Source organism: Nycticebus coucang, chromosome 17 (genome assembly GCF_027406575.1).
Source record: "Nycticebus coucang isolate mNycCou1 chromosome 17, mNycCou1.pri, whole genome shotgun sequence".
Lineage (NCBI taxonomy): Eukaryota > Metazoa > Chordata > Mammalia > Primates > Lorisidae > Nycticebus > Nycticebus coucang.
In genome coordinates this window covers 29,275,872-29,292,623 of record NC_069796.1, presented here as the reverse complement: position 1 = coordinate 29,292,623, position 16,752 = coordinate 29,275,872, and the positions used below count along the sequence as shown (strand labels likewise).

The window sequence follows — 16,752 nt, the reverse complement described above, 5'->3', positions numbered from 1 at the left end:
CGCCACCCTCGGTATATGGGGCCGGCGCCCTGCTCACTGAGCCACAGGCGCCGCCTTTCTTTTTTTTTTTATTAAGTCATAACTGTATACATTGATATGATCATGGGGCATCATACACTCGCTTCATAGACCATTTGACACGTTTTTATCACAATGGTTAACATAGCCTTTCCGGCGTTATCTCAGTTACTGTGCCAAAACATTTACATTCTACATTTACCAAGTTTCCCAAATACCCCTGTAAGATGCACCACAGGTGTGATCCCACCCATCCCCCTCCCTCTACCCACTACCCCCCGCCCCTTTCCCACTTCCCCCTATTGTTAGGTTGTAACTGGGTTATAGCTTTCATGTGAGAGCCCCAAATTAGTTTCATAGTAGGGCTGAGTACATTGGGTACTTTTTCTTCCATTCTTGAGATACTTTACTAAGAAGAATATGTTCCAGCTCCATCCATGTAAACATGAAAGAGGTAAAGTCTCCATCTTTCTTTAAGGCTGCATAGTATTCCATGATGTACATATACCACAATTTATTAATCCATTCGTGGATCGATGGGCGCTTGGGCTTTTTCCATGACTTAGCAATTATGAATTGGGCTGCAATAAACATTCTGGTACAAATATCTTTGTTATGTTGTGATTTTTGGTCTTCTGGGTATATGCCCAGCAGAGGGATTACAGGATTGAATGGCAGATCTATTTTTAGATCTCTGAGTGTTCTCCATATATCTTTCCAAAAGGAATGTATTAATTTGCATTCCCACCAGCAGTGCAGAAGTGTTCCCTTTTCTATAAATGGTTATAGTAGCCCTTCAGTGCTATAAAACACTAGAACTTATTTTTCCTATCTAGCTGTAATTTTGTGTCCTTTAACCAGCCTCTAGTAGCCATTATTCTATCTTTTACTTCTATGAGATAAACTTTTTTTAAGCTTCCACATGAGCGAGAAGATGAGGTATTTGCCTTTCTGTACCTGGCTTATATCACTTAACATAATGTCCTCCAAGCTCATCCATGTTGCAGCCAATTACAGGATTTCATTCTTTTGCCTCACTGAATAACATTCCCTTGTGTACAAATACCTCATTTTCTTTATCTACTCATTTGCTGATGAACACTCAGGCTGATTCTCTATCTTAGCTATTGTTGAGTAGTACTGCAATAAACACAGGAGTACAGATACCATTTTGATACATTGATTTCCTTTATTTTGGAGATACATACTCAACAGAGGGATTGCTAGATCATATGGTAGTTCTGTTTTTAGTTTTAGAGCACCTACACACTGTTTTCCATAGTGGCTATCCTAATTTACATTCCCACCAACAGTGTATAAGAGTTCCCTTTTCTCCACATCCTGGATAGGATTTGTTATTTTTCATCTTTTTGATAATAGTCATTCTAACTAGGGTATAATAGCCATTCTAATCAAATTGCATGATGATTAGTGATGTTGAGCATTTATTCATATACCTTTTGGCCATGTGTATGTCTTCTTTTGAGAGATGGCTGGAAGTGATTTATTTAAAAAGGAAAAAATGAGTTATTATTTGGGATAAGAAGTTATTAATTGGACTCAGTATGTAATTTCTATCATAAATATAATTTGAAATGAAAGAAAAAGACTGAACTAGAATTATGTATATGAGGTGATTACTCTCACAGATGAAGTTTCATTTTATTATTTTCTATTTCTATTATTTTTCATATTGGGACATTATATGATATTTTCTGGAAATGCATAATCATAATTCTTTTTTAAACAGGAAGCAGAATCCCAATTTTTCTCATCTCTATGTGCCAGTATAGACATTGCTAAAATATTTGGAGGATTTTTGCTTAATGTAAGTTTTAGAAACAGAAATTAAGGGTATAGTGGTTTGTGTCTGTAATTCCAACTACTTGGGAGGCTGAGGTGGGAGAATTGCTTGAATTCAGCCTGGGTAACATAGAGACCTGTCTCAAAAAAAGAGGCCTGGCATGGTGGCTCATGCCTGCACTCCTGGCATGCTGAGAGGGTAAGGTAGGAGTATCACTTGACTCAGGACCCTGAGCAAGAGTGAAACCCTGTCTCTACAAAAATAAAAAAATCAGCCATTGTGGTGATGTGGACCTATAGTCCCAGCTACTCAGGAGATCGAGGCAGGAAGATTGCTTGAGCCCAGCAGTTTGATGTTGCAATGAGCTATGAACATGCCACAGCTGGGGTGACCGAGTGAGACACTGTCTCAAAACAACCAATCAACTGACCAACGCCCAAAAAAAGCAAAGAAAGAAAAAGATTAAAAGAATCAAATTTGTTACATTTTGGATCTATACAAATAAAGTAGGGAAAAAAAGAGACTCAGATGTATCTCAGTAGAAAGAACAAGGAAGGCATTATTAAGGTAATATAGCAATACATATTAACAATCATGAAAAAGTTAAAATTTTCAATCCTGCCCAAAGGGGTGGTTCATGCCTATAATCCTAGCACTCTGGGAGGCCACAGTGGGTACTGCCTGAGCTCAGGAGTTCAGTACCAGCCTGAGCAAGCGTGAGACCCCATCTCTACAAATAGAAGAACTAGCTGGGCATTGCCATGGGGGCCTGTAGTCCCAGCTAATTGAGAGGCTGAGATAAGAGGATCTCTTGAGCTCAAGAGTTTAAGATTGCAGTGAGCTATGATAGCAACCAACCCCCAGGTAACTGAGTGATAAAATAAGAGAAAAACTAGCCAGGCATTTTAGTGGGTGTCTGTAGTTCCAGCTACTTAGGAGGTTCAAGCAGGAGGATCACAGAAAAGTTTGAGGTTGCTGTGAGCTATGATGCCACGGCATTCTACCCAGGATGACAGAGTGAGATTCTGTCTCAAAAAAGAAAAAAAAAAAAAAAAAAGGTGGTGTGGGGGCATAGGCTCCTGGCTGCCAGGTGCCCGCGGCCTGCTTGGCCCGCATACAGGGTGCTCTTTTTCTGCAGGACACTGCGATGGCCGCCCAGGGAGAGCCCCAGGTCCAGTTCATGCTCATACTGGTTGGTAATGGTGGGACTGGGAAAACTACATTCGTGAAACGCCACTTGACTGGTGAATTTAAGAAGTATTTAGCCACCTTAGGCGTTGAGGTCCATTCCCTTGTGTTCCACACCAACAGAGGACCCATCAAGTTCAATGTATGGGATACAGCTGGCCAGGAGAAATCTGGTGGACTAAGAGATGGCTATGACATGCAAGCCCACTGTGCCATTATAATGTTTGATGTAACATCAAGAGTGCCTAACTGGCATAGAGATCTGGTAAGAGTATGTGAAAACATCCCTATTGTGTTGTGTGGAAACAAAGTGGATATTAAGGACAGGAAAGTGAAGGCAAAATCTATTGTCTTTCACTGAAAGAAAAATCTTCAGTACTACGACAGATCTGCCAAAAGTAACTACAACTTTGAAAAGTCTTTCCTCTGGCTTGCTAGAAAGCTAATTGGAGACCCTAACATGGAGTTTGTTGCCATGCCTGCTCTTGCCCGGCCAGAGGTGGTCATGGACCCAGCTTTGGCAGCACAATATGAACGTGACTTAGAGGTTGCTCAGACAACTGCTTTCCCGGATGAGGATGATGACCTGTGAGAATGAAGCTGGAGCCCAGCGTCAAAAGTCTAGTTTTATAGGCTGTCCTGTGATGTGAGCAGTGCAGCGTGTGTGCCACTTTATTATCTAGCTAAGCAGAACACGTGCTTCATCTGGGATGCTGAAGGAGATGAATGGGCTTGGGAGTGAATGTGGCAGTTTAAAAAAATACCTTCGGGTGGTGCCTGTGGCTGAAAGGAGTAGGGAGGTGGCCCCATATGCCAGAGGTGGCGGGTTCAAATCCAGCCCTGGCTACAAAATTAAAAAAAAAATAAAAATACTTTCATTGTTTGGACCTGCATATTTCGCTGTTGGGAACACAGTTGATTCCTTCTTGAGTTTCAAATATAAGACTGCTACAGTCACATCACAATATACAGTGGTGAAATCTTGTTTGTCATTGTTATTCCTATTCCTTTCGTTTACAATTAAAATAAAGTTGTATTTCAAATATCAAAAAAAAAAAAATTTTCATCCTGTGGGAAAATTAAATTATACAGAAAACCAAATATAAAAAGAAATCTAACCCAATAATATCATATCTAAAACCAGGCATTTGAAAAGATACTAGTTTAGTTATTTGAAATAAACTTGAAATAAAGTTTTATTCACATAATAAAATAAAAAATAATATTTAGCTGTGGTTATCTGGATAAAGTGTTGGCTATCTATCCTAAATAGAAACTCTAAAGATCATTACTAAAATAAAAGCTGATGACTACAAATTTTAAATAAGATGTTTGCTGCTCTTATAACTCTGCTCTAATATATTCTGATAAATCCTCATTAACTAAAAGCTCTTTTTACTTATATTACCAAATATAAAGATAAACATGCATCTGTAGTAATCAAGATATTAGGGTATGTGATGCAAGAAAAGAAAAACAAATTGAAGAGAGTATAAAGTCCAGAAACAAATGTATACCTACACTTGATTTTATGGCAAAGGTGACCCTGTAGGAGCAGCAGGAAAAAGAGTGGTCTTTTCAATAAATGATACTGGAACAATTGGACATTCATATGTAAAAAAAAAAAAAAAATCCTGACCTCCTATCTTATACCATATATAAAAATCAACTTTAGCTGATAAAAACAACCAAATGTTAAAAATCAAACAATAAAGTTTTGGAAGAAAGCATAGGAGAATCTCTCTTTTTTTTTTTTTTGTAGAGACAGAGTCTCACTGTACCACCCTCGGTAGAGTGCCGTGGCCTCACACAGCTCACAGCAATCTCCAACTCTTGGGCTTAAGCAATTCTCTTGCCTCAGCCTCCCGAGTAGCTGGGACTACAGGCGCCTGCCACAATGCCCGGCTATTTTTTGGTTGCAGTTTGGCCGGGGCCGGGTTTGAACCCGCCACCCTCGGTATATGGGGCCGGCGCCTTACCGACTGAGCCACAGGCGCCGCCCAGGAGAATCTCTTAAAGATCTTGCTGAGATAGGCAAAGATTTCTTCAACAAGACTCAAAAGTACTAATCATAAAGGAAAAAACTGATAAACAGGACTACCTTAAAATTAAGAACTTCTCATCAAAAAGTAATACTACCAAAGTGAAAAGACAACACAAAATAAAAGATTCTTGTAATACATGTATCTGATAAATATTTTTTTCATTTTTTTTTAAATTATTGTTTCAGGTTAATTTGAGGATACAAAGAATAAGGTTATAATGTTTGCATGTGTTAAGTAGACTCCCTCTTATAATTGTGCCCTGCCCCCAAGAGGTGTGCCATACACCCTAACATCTACCCTCACCCTTTCCCCACTCTCTCATTCCCTTGCCCCCCACCTTGAATTGATCTGAGTTTTTCTTTTATGTGGGTGTGTATTAGATTGTCTGGCTAATATTAGTATTGAGTACCTTTGATTCTTGTGTCTCCATTCTTGTGATAGAAACAATTATTTTGTATTCAGAACATATAAAGCACTCCTTCAAATCAAAAGGCAGAAAAACCCTTAGAAAAATGAGACTTGAATAGGAACTTCATATAAGAGAAAATCCCAATGTCCACTAAACAACTGAAAAGGTGCTCATATTTCATAAATTACCAGAGAAATCCAAATTAATCACAATGCCATACCACTACATATCCATCAAGAAAGCTAAAATTAAAGAGACACACAGTAACAAATGTTGGTGAGGATGCAGAGCAACTGGAGCTCTCAGATGCTGCTGCTGGGAAGTATAAATTAGTACAAGCACTTTTGAAAACTGGTTAGCCAAATAAGCACATATCCTATGATCCAGAAAAATTTCACTTCTATGTACACCTAGACTCAAGAGAAATGCATTTTATATATACACATTTTTTTTCACCAAAAGGCACGTAGAAGAATGTTCATAAATCATTATTCATTATGCCCATAACTGGAAATAACTCAAACAGTAATAGGATAAATTATGTTTAAACAATATTCATAACATCACTATATACATCTAGGTCAATCTCACAACTATGTTGAGAGAGAGAGAAGCCAGAAAAAAGAGTAATCCTGTATGACTCCACTTCCATAAAGTTGAAACGCTTTATCATACAAAGTTCAAAATCTGTGATGTTAACATGGGATAGTGGTTACTCTTGTGAGAAAGGGGTGACTACCATGCCCAGCTAATTTATCTATTTTTACTTTTTTGAGACAGAATTTTACTCTGTCACCCTTGGTAGAGTGCAGTGCCATCATAGCTCACAGCAACTTCAAACCCTAGGGCTCAAGTGATCCTCTTGCCATCATTATTTTAATAATGATCTTTAGAGTTTCTGTGTAATAAAGCCAACATTTTATACAGGTAATCACAACTAAATATTATTTTTATTATTTTATTATGTGAATACAACTTTATTTCAAATAACTAAATTTGGTGTCTATTTCAGAAGCCTGGTTTTAGATATGACAATATTGGGTTACATTTCTTTTTATCTTTTGGTTTTCTGTATAATTTTCCCACAGGATTAAATTTTTTTTTTTTTTGAGACAGGGTCTCACTATGTCACCCTAGGTAGAGTGCCATGGCATCATATCTCACAGGAACTTCAAACTCCCGGACTCAAGCGATCCTCCTTCCCTGAGCTTCCTGAGTACCTGGGACTACAGGCACCTGTCATAATGCTTGGCTATTTTTTTTTTTTTTTTTGAGACAGGGTCTCGCTCTTGCTCAGGCTGGTTTCAAACTTGTGAGCTCAAGCAATCTGCCCACCTCAGTCTCCCAGTATGCTAGTAATTTTTCTATTTTTAGTAGAGATTGGGTGGTATTCTGGCTCATGTTCTGAACACAGCTTACGCCTGACCGCAAGGGATCCTCTCACCTTGGCCTCCCAGAATGCTAGGATTTCAGATATGAGGCACCACATACACCCAGCCTATTGAATGTCATCTTCTGTTGTTGTTGTCCCCAAAGATACTTTATGAAATAAAACCAAAATTTAATGTGAAATGAGATTTTGCTAAAGCCCCACAAGTCTGGAAGCATAATGAAGGATTTTTAACTGTATTTTCATTTCCCATAATTCATAATCTTCTGAATTAAAATAATTAATTATAGAATAAAAGGTAATGAAATAGAGAGTCTGGGTAAGTGATAAATGACCTCCCCAAAATTAAGAACTGCAAATAAATATGATACAAATAGGTAACTGCATTTTTGCAATATAATCAGGAGTTAAGATAAAAAAGAAAAAAATTAATTAATTGAAAAGAAAAAACAATCTGGTAAAACTAGTTTTGTAATTCAGCATTATAAACTGTTATCTTATATACAACAGTTTATAAAGATTATATATATAATCTTTTATTGTATATAAATATATACAATACCACATATATCTTGTTGCCTGGCAAAATCAAGCTGTTTTATTACCCAGCATTAAAAGTGCTATTATTATTCAATATTTTAAAACAGATTGCAGCCAGAAAACATTTTTATTTAATTTTACTTACTCAGTGTATTGTGGTCTGTGTGAATACCTTGTATAACAGATGTTCTGAGTAACAATTCAACATCGAAACCTACTTTCATTAGCTGTTAAGAAAACCAAACAAATAGAATAAATCCTTTGAGTGTTTCATACTAATGTCCTGTTTTTGAAAACTATCACTTACTATAATTTCTTTTTAGGTAATACAGTAGTTCCCCTTTATCCACAGTTTTATTTACCGATAGTCCAAAAATATTAAATGGAAAAATTCCAAAAATAAACAATTTATAAGTTTTCAATTGCATGCCATTCTCATGCTGTCTCATTTCATCTTGCCTGGAATGTGAATCATACATTTGTCCAGTGTATTCACATTCACGCTGTATACATTGCCTGCCCCTTAGTCACTTAGTAGCCATTTCAGTTATCAGGTTAATTGCTGCCGTGTAAGCACTGCTTTATGTTCAAACAACTTATTTTATTTAATAATGCCCCCAAAGCATTATTGTGTACTGTACCTAATTTATAAATTAAACTTTATCATAGGTATGTATATACATGGGTCGTTATAAAAATTTTGAGACAGACTGTGTTATGGTCCATTATTTCACTTCCAAGAAACACTGCTGACAGTGACCTTTCTGATTCAACCCATGCAAGTTTCAACTTGCTTGGCTTATTGGTGTTGCTGGGAGGGCTTCATTTGTTTCAATCCATGCTGTTTGTGGCTGTTTATGTCATTGCCAAAATAGGAATAAAAAAAAAAAATCTATTGCCAAGTTGAGCTGAAAGAGTGGACGTTCTCTCTGTCATTCTGAGTTACTACAACACTTACTCTCCTTAGTTTTAGTCACTTGCCTTAGGTAAAGATAGAATTTCTGTGGATTTCTAGGTTGGTCCAACTTCTCTTGCTTTGATCATGACTACTTTCAAATTCTTTTCACAGGATGACTTGCTGTCTTTCGGGTATAAGCAGGTGACCCAGAGGAAGTGAGCCATACCAAACAAGGGAAGGTTATCTACGAGTGTGATGGCCTTAACTACAAAATAGATTTTATCTCACGTAACTCCTCTATTTTTATCACTTCCTCTTTGCCAAGAAACCTTTATGAGTTTTATTATAAGTGAAAAACTCAATTACTATACCTCTTCTATTTTCTTAGGAGAAGTCTCACTTTTATTACTTTTGAATTCTTCATTTATTTTTATTCTGGCTGCTAGAGAGAGAAAAAAATATATACAGTTATTTGCTTTTCTAATCTATAATTCTTGTTTCACTAATTTACATGTTATTCATTATATTATTTATTATGAATGATTACTTCTCTAGAATAGGAAACAATTTTGCATCCATAAAAAACAAAGCATAAGAAATCTCCTGAAGAATCTTTGACAGGCTGTCAAATTTGTAAGCAAACTTACTATAAACCTTTGACCTCTGGTACTCTAATACTTTTCCCCCCTGATTTTTACTTCCGATTTCATTTGTGTACATAAAACTACTGGTTTCTAACAAATACAGTTTAATGCTTTATTTCGATACATCTAAGGATTTAGGTTAAAGTGTCCTTTTTTTAAGGCAGAGTTTCACTGCTTTTCCCAGACTGGAGGGACGTAGAGTGAACATAGCTCACTATAATCTCCAACTCCTGGGCTTAAGTTATCCTCCTGCCTTAGCCTCCTGAGTAGCATGTGCTACCATACCTGGCTAATTTTTGTTTGCTTTTAATTTTTTGTAGAGATGGGGCCTTCCTGTGTTGTCCGAGCTGGTCTCAAACTCCTGGCCTCAAGTGATCCTACCTCAGCCTCCCAAGGTGTTGGGATTACAGGTGTGAGTCACTGCACCTGGCTCAAAATGATTTTTAAGATGGCAAAGCTCAACACATACAAGTGTATTAAACTATACATACACTTAAAGACAGCAGCAAAGAGGATACATATGTCTATGTCTATATATAAAACTTTAAGTGCCTTATCTGACATGTAAAGTGAGCGATAAATAAAATCTGTTCACAAATACCTCTGAGACTTTGGTATCATTACAGTAGCATAATTTAGTCTAATCCGACTGGCCTTATTGTGTTGTGAGCATTTAATAAAACAATTCATATAAAGTGCTTAGCAAATACATAATAAATGTTTTTATAGTTATTTCACTTAAAAAATTTAAAGCAATAAAACTTCCTACTATGCTTGATACATTTCAATATGTAAAGCAGTTAAAAATTTGCGTTTTAGAATCAGATTGCTAATCAGGGATGTCCAACCTTTTTTTTTTCTCTGCCACACATCGGAAGAAGAGTTGTCTAGGGTCACACAATTAAATACACAAACACTAATGACAGCTGATTAGCCAGAAAAAAAGCCAGGTATAATTTTCATGAAATCTGATACCACAGAGAAGCCAAATAAATCCTCATAAAATCAACACACACCCCTGCCTTAGCTCCGCCTCTTATGGAGTATGACATGGGGCAAATCTTTCATCAGTTGTCTCATTTGCAAAAATAGGAATTATAATATAAACTACCTTACAGCCATGTTATAAGAATTAAATCAGGAATTCATGTAAAGTATACATAATATGACATATACACCATTCCTGAGGACCAGGACACTACCCAGGTGACCTCTTATGGAGGCTGAGAAAGGTATGAGGAGCAGAACTGAATATGATCAACATAGGATTTAAGCTTTAGAACCTGTGACCACCAGAAAAAACAGAAACTACTTAAACCAATGAGATACTGAATTTACAATCATTTGCAATGGATGCTCTTTCCCAGGTGCTGTGACTTCTAGACTGACACAAAACACTAATAACACAGTAGTATCCGGTCTTAGAGAGTGTGAAAATCTGATTATGTTATAGAGAAAGTTTAATAGCTTGAACATAAGGCAAGCAATGGAAAATATTGAAATTCCACCCCCCCTTTTGCTGATTCTTTATGAAAATTTCATCTTTTAGAAATTTTCTTAACTCCTCAAGGAAGTATAATGTAAACAAATCTTCGTAAAATATAACATTAGGGGAGAGAGAGTGAAGATCATTCCCTAAGATGGGTCTTGACCACATGAGGCACTCAGATAGATTAGCAGCTACCTCAAGAATAGACTTGGGGGCATGCCTGTGGCTCAGTGGGTAGGGTGCTAGCCCCATATACCGAGGGTGGCAGGTTCGAACCCAGCCTTGGCCAAACTGTAACAAAAAAATTGCCAGGCATTGGGCGGGTGCCTATAGTCCCAGCTACTTAGGAGGCTGAGGCAAAAGAATTGTCTAAGTCCAGGAGTTGGAGGTTGCTGTGAGCTGTCATACTGTGACGCTATGGCACTCTACCGAGGGTGATAAAGTGAGATGCTGTCTCTTAAAAAAAAAAAAAAAAGACTTGGTCCCATGGGGTAAAAAATATACTAACCTTCTAATGCTCTGGCATCATTTTTAAAAACTTGCTGTCTGGTCCTGTGCAATGTTTTAAAGAGCTGTAAAACCTGTTATGAAAATCAGAATTCAGACCTCAAAAGAAAAAATTTCACATTTTACAGAAGTATAAGGATTAAATAGTATTTCTTTCTGTTTGTGTCTTAGACTATTTTTCAAAATAGGGGGCAAAAACCAGGGCTTGATTATTTACCTTTAAATTAAAACATTTTTTAGCTTTATAAAAATACAAAGTTCTTTGAAGCAAGGTTAAAAAGTTAATAATTCTCCTGCTAAAAACCAGTCTGCTAAGGTAACCAACTTTATCCATCTGGTTTGTAACTATTCTCATTTTTCTTAACATATTGAGGCTTTTATCTTTTCTTTAAATCATGCGCTTATTACATTTTTTTCACTTATTATATCTTAGAGTCTAGAAGGAAGGCATTTCAGATAATTTAAGCAAGTTTAATTGCAATTTCTTAAAGAAGAAGTGGAATGCAGAGATTTATGAATATTCTTAGTTTCAATTAAAAAAACAGATTTGGGTGAGGGGCACAATTATAACTTTGACTTAAAATATACAAAAACAAACTGTGTAACCAAAATGTGTGTACTCTCGTACTATTCTGAAATAAAAATAAAATACATTAAAAAAAATTTTTTTTTAAAGAGAAAAGAACTTGGTATTTTAGTAAAATTGTAAAGAGGCTTTAATAATAGGCTGAGGTCATTTCACACTTAAGTCCAAAAATGGTGCTAAAGAAAGGCAATGTAATCATGTATTAGATGGCTCAGCTGTTAGCAATTGTTATTTACTAATAATATCAAAGATGAAAACTGATTTGACAAAATTTATATACTGAGAGAATAGGAGGTGTGACGAAGCTTACTCTTTACCTTCCACAGTTATAAGTCAATAAATAATATCTCCAAAGAGGAAAAAGTAAACAGCAGTTTGAACACATTATTTAGAAACATGAAGGTTAATTCCAGAAAAAATAGCTAAAATACTTTGCTGGGTGTTGGAGCACATAAATCCTAGCTACTTGGGAGGCTAAGGCAGGAGTATTGTTTGAGCCCAGGTGTTAGTTCAAGACTAGCCTGAGTAACATAAATATAGCAGGAACATAAACACAGCAATACCTTGTCTCAAAAAAAAAAAAAGGCAAAAGATTTGAGTAGGTATTTCTCTAGGAAAAAAACAAAACCAAAAAACCAGAAACAGACAATAGAAAGATATTCATTTCATTTGCCATCTGGAAATACAAATGTAAATCTCAACAAGTCACCACTTCACCTTAGTATAGTATCATAATAATAGGTAATAGGATGGCTATAGTCAAAAGGACAGTCAATAACAAGAGTTGGCAAGGATGTGGAAAAATTGAAACCCTCATACATTTTTGGTGGGGATGTAGCATGGTACCAGTTTGGCTTGGAAAAGTGTGGCAGTTGTTCAAAAAGTTAAACATAACAGGTATCTTATGACCCAGAAATTTTGCTAGGTATATACCCAAGATAATGAAAACATATATTCACACAAAACCCTGTATACTAATGTTCACAGCAGTATTATTCACAATAGGCCAAAAGTAGAAACAACCCAATTGTCTATCACCTCACGAATGGGTAAATAAAATGTGGAACAGAGGCTGAAACTGTGTCTCTCCCAACAAGAAATGTTGAAGTCTTAACCTCAAGTACCTGTAAATGTGACTTTATTTGGAAACAGGCTCTTTGCTGATGTAATTGAGGTCACTAGTGTAGGTCCTAATCCAATATGACTGATGCCCTTATAAGAGGAAAAATACCACATGAAGACAAACACACAGAGGAAAGACAACTATGTGAAGAAGAGGTAGAGACTGGCAAGATCACCAAGGATTGACAGCCACCATCAGAAACTAGGAAGATGAAAGGGAAGATTTTACCCAGAGTAATAGAGGGAGCACCGCCCTGTTGACAGCTTGCATTTCTAGCTTCCAGAACTGTGAGACAGTGTATTTCTGTTGTTTTAAGCCATCTTGTTTGCAGTACTTCGTTACAATAGCCATAGGTAATTAATACAAGTTTTGGTACTGAAAAATTGGGTGCTGCTGTAACAAGTCCAGGCATACCTTGTTTTATCGCACTTTGCTTTGTTGTATTTTTTATAAATTGAAGGTTTGTGGCAGCCCTACATTGAGTAACTCTCTTGGCATTTTTCCAATAGCAAATGCTCACTTCATGTCTTTGTGTTACATTTGGTAATTCTCACCATATTTCAAACTTTTTCATTATTATATTTGTTATGGTGCTCTGAGATCACTGATCTTTGATGTTATTATTCTAACTGTTGTGGAGTGCCAAGAACTGTTACACGTAGTATGTAGTATGTATAGAATGTACCAATAAAGGGTGAGTTTAATAAATGTTGCATATGTTCTGACCATTCCCCTGGCAGGCGGTCTACTGTCACTCTCCCTCTCCTTGGGCCTCCCTAGTCCCTGAGACACAATACTGCTCAGAAAAAAAATTCCTTTCAAAATATTACTGTTAATTGACAATGTACCTGGTCACCCAATGGTTCTGATGGAGATATATAAGATTAATGTTGCTTTCATGCCTGCTAACACAACATCCATTCTGCAGCCCATGGAGGAAGGAGCAAATTTGGCCTTCAAGTCTTATTATTTAAGAAATTCATTTTCTAAGCCTATAGCTAGTCAGTGATTCCTCTGACAGATCTGGGCAAAGTAAACTGAAAAGTTTCTGAAAAGGATGCACCATTTTACATGCTATTCAGAACATTTGTGATTTGTGGGAGAAGATCAAAATATCAACATTAACAGGAGTTTAGAAGAAATTGACTCCAACCCTCCCGGATGACTTTGAGGGGTTCAAGACTTCATTGGAGAAAGTCATGGCAGATGTGGTGGAAACAACAAGAGAACAGAATAAGTAGAACATGAAGATGTGACTGAATCACTGCAATCTCATGATAAAACTGTAACAGACAAGGAATTGCTACCTATAGATGAGTAAAGAGAGTGGTTTCTTTTTCTTTCTTTCTTTTTTTTTGAGACAGTCTCACTTTGTTGCCCTGAGTAGAGTGCCATGGTGTCACAGCTCACAGCAACCTTAAACTCTTGAGCTTAAACGATTCTCTTGCTTCAGCCTCCCAAGTAGCTGGGACTACAGGTGCCTGCCACAATGCCCGGCTATTTTTTTTGTTGTTGTTGTTGCAGTTGTCATTGTTGTTTAGCTGGTGCAGGCCAGGTTTGAACCTGCCAGCCTCAGTGTATGTGGCTAGCGCCATAACCACTGTGCTACAGGTGCCCAGCCAAGAGAGTGCTTTCTTGAGATGGAATCTATTCCTGGGGAAGATGGTATGAACATTGTTGAAAAAACAACAAAGTATTTAGAATATTGTATTAACTTAGTTGATAAAGCAGTGACAAGGTTTAAGAGGACAGATTGACTCCAGTTTTGAAAGAAGTTCTATTGTGGTTACAATGCTATGAAAAGCATCCTATGTATGCTACAGAGAAATCTATCCTCAGAGGAAAGTCAACGTGGCAAACTTTATTGTTGTCTTATTTTAAGAAATTGCCACAGGAACCTTTGGCAACCACCACCCCATCAGTTGGCAGCCAACAACACTGAGGCAAGACTCTCCACCAGCAAACAGATTATGAAGTACTGCAGGCTCAGATGATCGTTAGCATTTTTTAGCAACAAAATAATTTTTGATTATGATATGTACACTGGATGTTTGATAATACTATTGCACACTTGATAGACTACAGTGTTATATAAACATAACCTTTATGTGTACTAGGAAACCCCAAAACTATGTGACTCACTTTGTGATATTCATTTTACTGCAGTGGTCTGGAACTGAACCCACAATATCTCTGAGGTAGGCCTGTACCTAAAAATAGAGAAGTGGCTTTGGAATTAATGTGTAGTGATTGTACAAGTTCTGAAGTCCTCAACAGTAAATACCCAAATTGCCTTGAAGAGACTGCCAGTAGAAACATGGACATTATAGGCATCACAGAAACCCAGAGAATTTAATAATGCAAGAACAATGGAAGACATATTGGAAAGAAGAAAGTAAGAAATAACCTAACGGTTATACATGCTACTTAAGGAAAAAAAAAAAAGAAAGGCTTGGTGTAAGAAAAAGAAAATGTCATCATTATTGCCATGGAGCTGATTTTATTAAAATGTGGAAAACTTGGTCAGGAGCAGTGGCTCATGCCTATAATTCTAGTACTTTGGGAGGTTGAGGTGGGGGGAGGCTGATCTCAAACTCCTGGGCTCAAGCAATCCTCCAGCCTTGGACTCCCAGAACGACAGGATTACAGGCATGAGCCTGCACCTGGTCTGGCTATTATTATTGGTAAGTTGTACGGACACAGTAAATTTTTGACTGAATAACTCCGTACAATTGTTTCTATTGGTGTTGCGATGTGTATTAAAATGTACAGAGAACACCAAGTTCAATAGTACATGAGGACCGCTTGGTGGCTACCTATTATTGATCAACCAACCATTAGCATTGTTTTTCCTCACCCTATTGTAACAGGCTATTTCCCCTTTTCCATGCCTATGTTTCAGCCACTGACAACTGCAAGTCCCAATCAGCCATGCTGATAACATGTAAGGTTAAGGGATGGCTGCTCCTGAGAAATGTGCACCTGTCAGGAATGTGAATCTGCTTGACAAGAAATGAATTTCAGACCAGATCCTCGGGGTGACCCAGGCGGGGCCAGCAAATCCCAAGCTCAATTAGGACACTCAGTTCTCACCGGCCCCTGCTGATGCTACTTTTGGCAAGTAATTTTGCAAGGACTCGGTATTCTCGGTTGCTAAACGTCTGTGAACCTTCTGGTTATCCAAACAAACTTTTCTCTACATTGGACGGTTGTACCTCAGGATTGCCTTTAGCTTCTCCTATATATTCCAGAAATGTGAAATGGGCCCCTCAGACAAATACTCTGGAGATGAAATGGGGGCAAAAGTCAAGTCGCGGGCTTGTATCACGGATAAACAGCCCATACTCTGTCAGTATGGTCAGCAGAATCCAACTACATAGCTGCCCCATCCTCCGCACCTGCACAAACCCTCGACTGCCCCACGTGGTTGGTCATTTGGCTCCTCTGGGGCAACGGCCACATCCTCCATGAAGGGTCTTAAACCCCAGCCTGCAAAGACTCCAGACAACCTTCATAAGGCGGCGAACTTACCCTCCCTGTCTGCATCGCACCCATCCCCTCCCTGGGCCCTGTCACCTTGGCCGCATGACCCATGGCTCTTCTCGCCGCTGCGGCCACTTCTCAAGCGGTCGAGGGGCCCCGCCTCTTCGCAAACCAATCAATGCCAGGTTTGAACTGTCCAAGTTCCTGTAGCCATGTTCCTAACGCGCCACAACCAATCACTAGGTAGCATTTCCTTTGTAGACCCTCCTTCCTCGAAACGACCAGGTGTTTGCTAAGCCGGTGGCAGCTGGTAAAACCGCGAGAAGTCGCGAAGCCCAATTATTGGCCAGAAGAGAACGGAAATCTTCTGGATGCCATGTTTGTTAGGGGCAGGGCCACTTCCGACCCAGGGAACCTCTGATGCACAGGCTGGCTTGGTATTTACATATGGCTTTGGAACGTGTAGTTTTGTTTCCTCCTATGTGGGAATAGTTAAAATCGTCTATTTAAGGGTCTTGTTTTAATGTTTCCCAAGGGCGACAATCTCCTTGGAAATATGCATAAATAAAAGCCAAGCTCTAGTAACTACAATGGGCGTTTATTGGAATGCTCTTAGAAGTTCTGTTGT

At 37.9% G+C, this 16,752-nt stretch overlaps 1 protein-coding gene and 1 pseudogene across 2 annotated transcripts in view; one reads left to right on the top strand and one right to left on the bottom strand.

The window, feature by feature from the left end:
* Positions 1-16,409, bottom strand: part of LYRM7 (LYR motif containing 7) — a 31,113-nt gene extending 14,704 nt beyond the window's left edge. The window contains exons 1-4 of one of the 2 annotated variants that reach the window (XM_053566119.1): positions 16,173-16,409; positions 10,934-11,006; positions 8,664-8,734; positions 7,540-7,621 (exon numbers count right to left, since the gene is read on the bottom strand). In XM_053566119.1, the coding sequence (XP_053422094.1) occupies positions 7,540-7,621; positions 8,664-8,734; positions 10,934-11,006; positions 16,173-16,235 (289 nt within the window). In that variant the 5' untranslated portion in view covers positions 16,236-16,409. The remainder of the gene's footprint in view (positions 1-7,539; positions 7,622-8,663; positions 8,735-10,933; positions 11,007-16,172) is intronic. The other variant, XM_053566120.1, reaches the window with a different exon arrangement.
* Positions 1,248-4,608, top strand: LOC128568449 (GTP-binding nuclear protein Ran-like; annotated as a pseudogene).
* Positions 16,410-16,752: the final 343 nt, after the last annotated feature.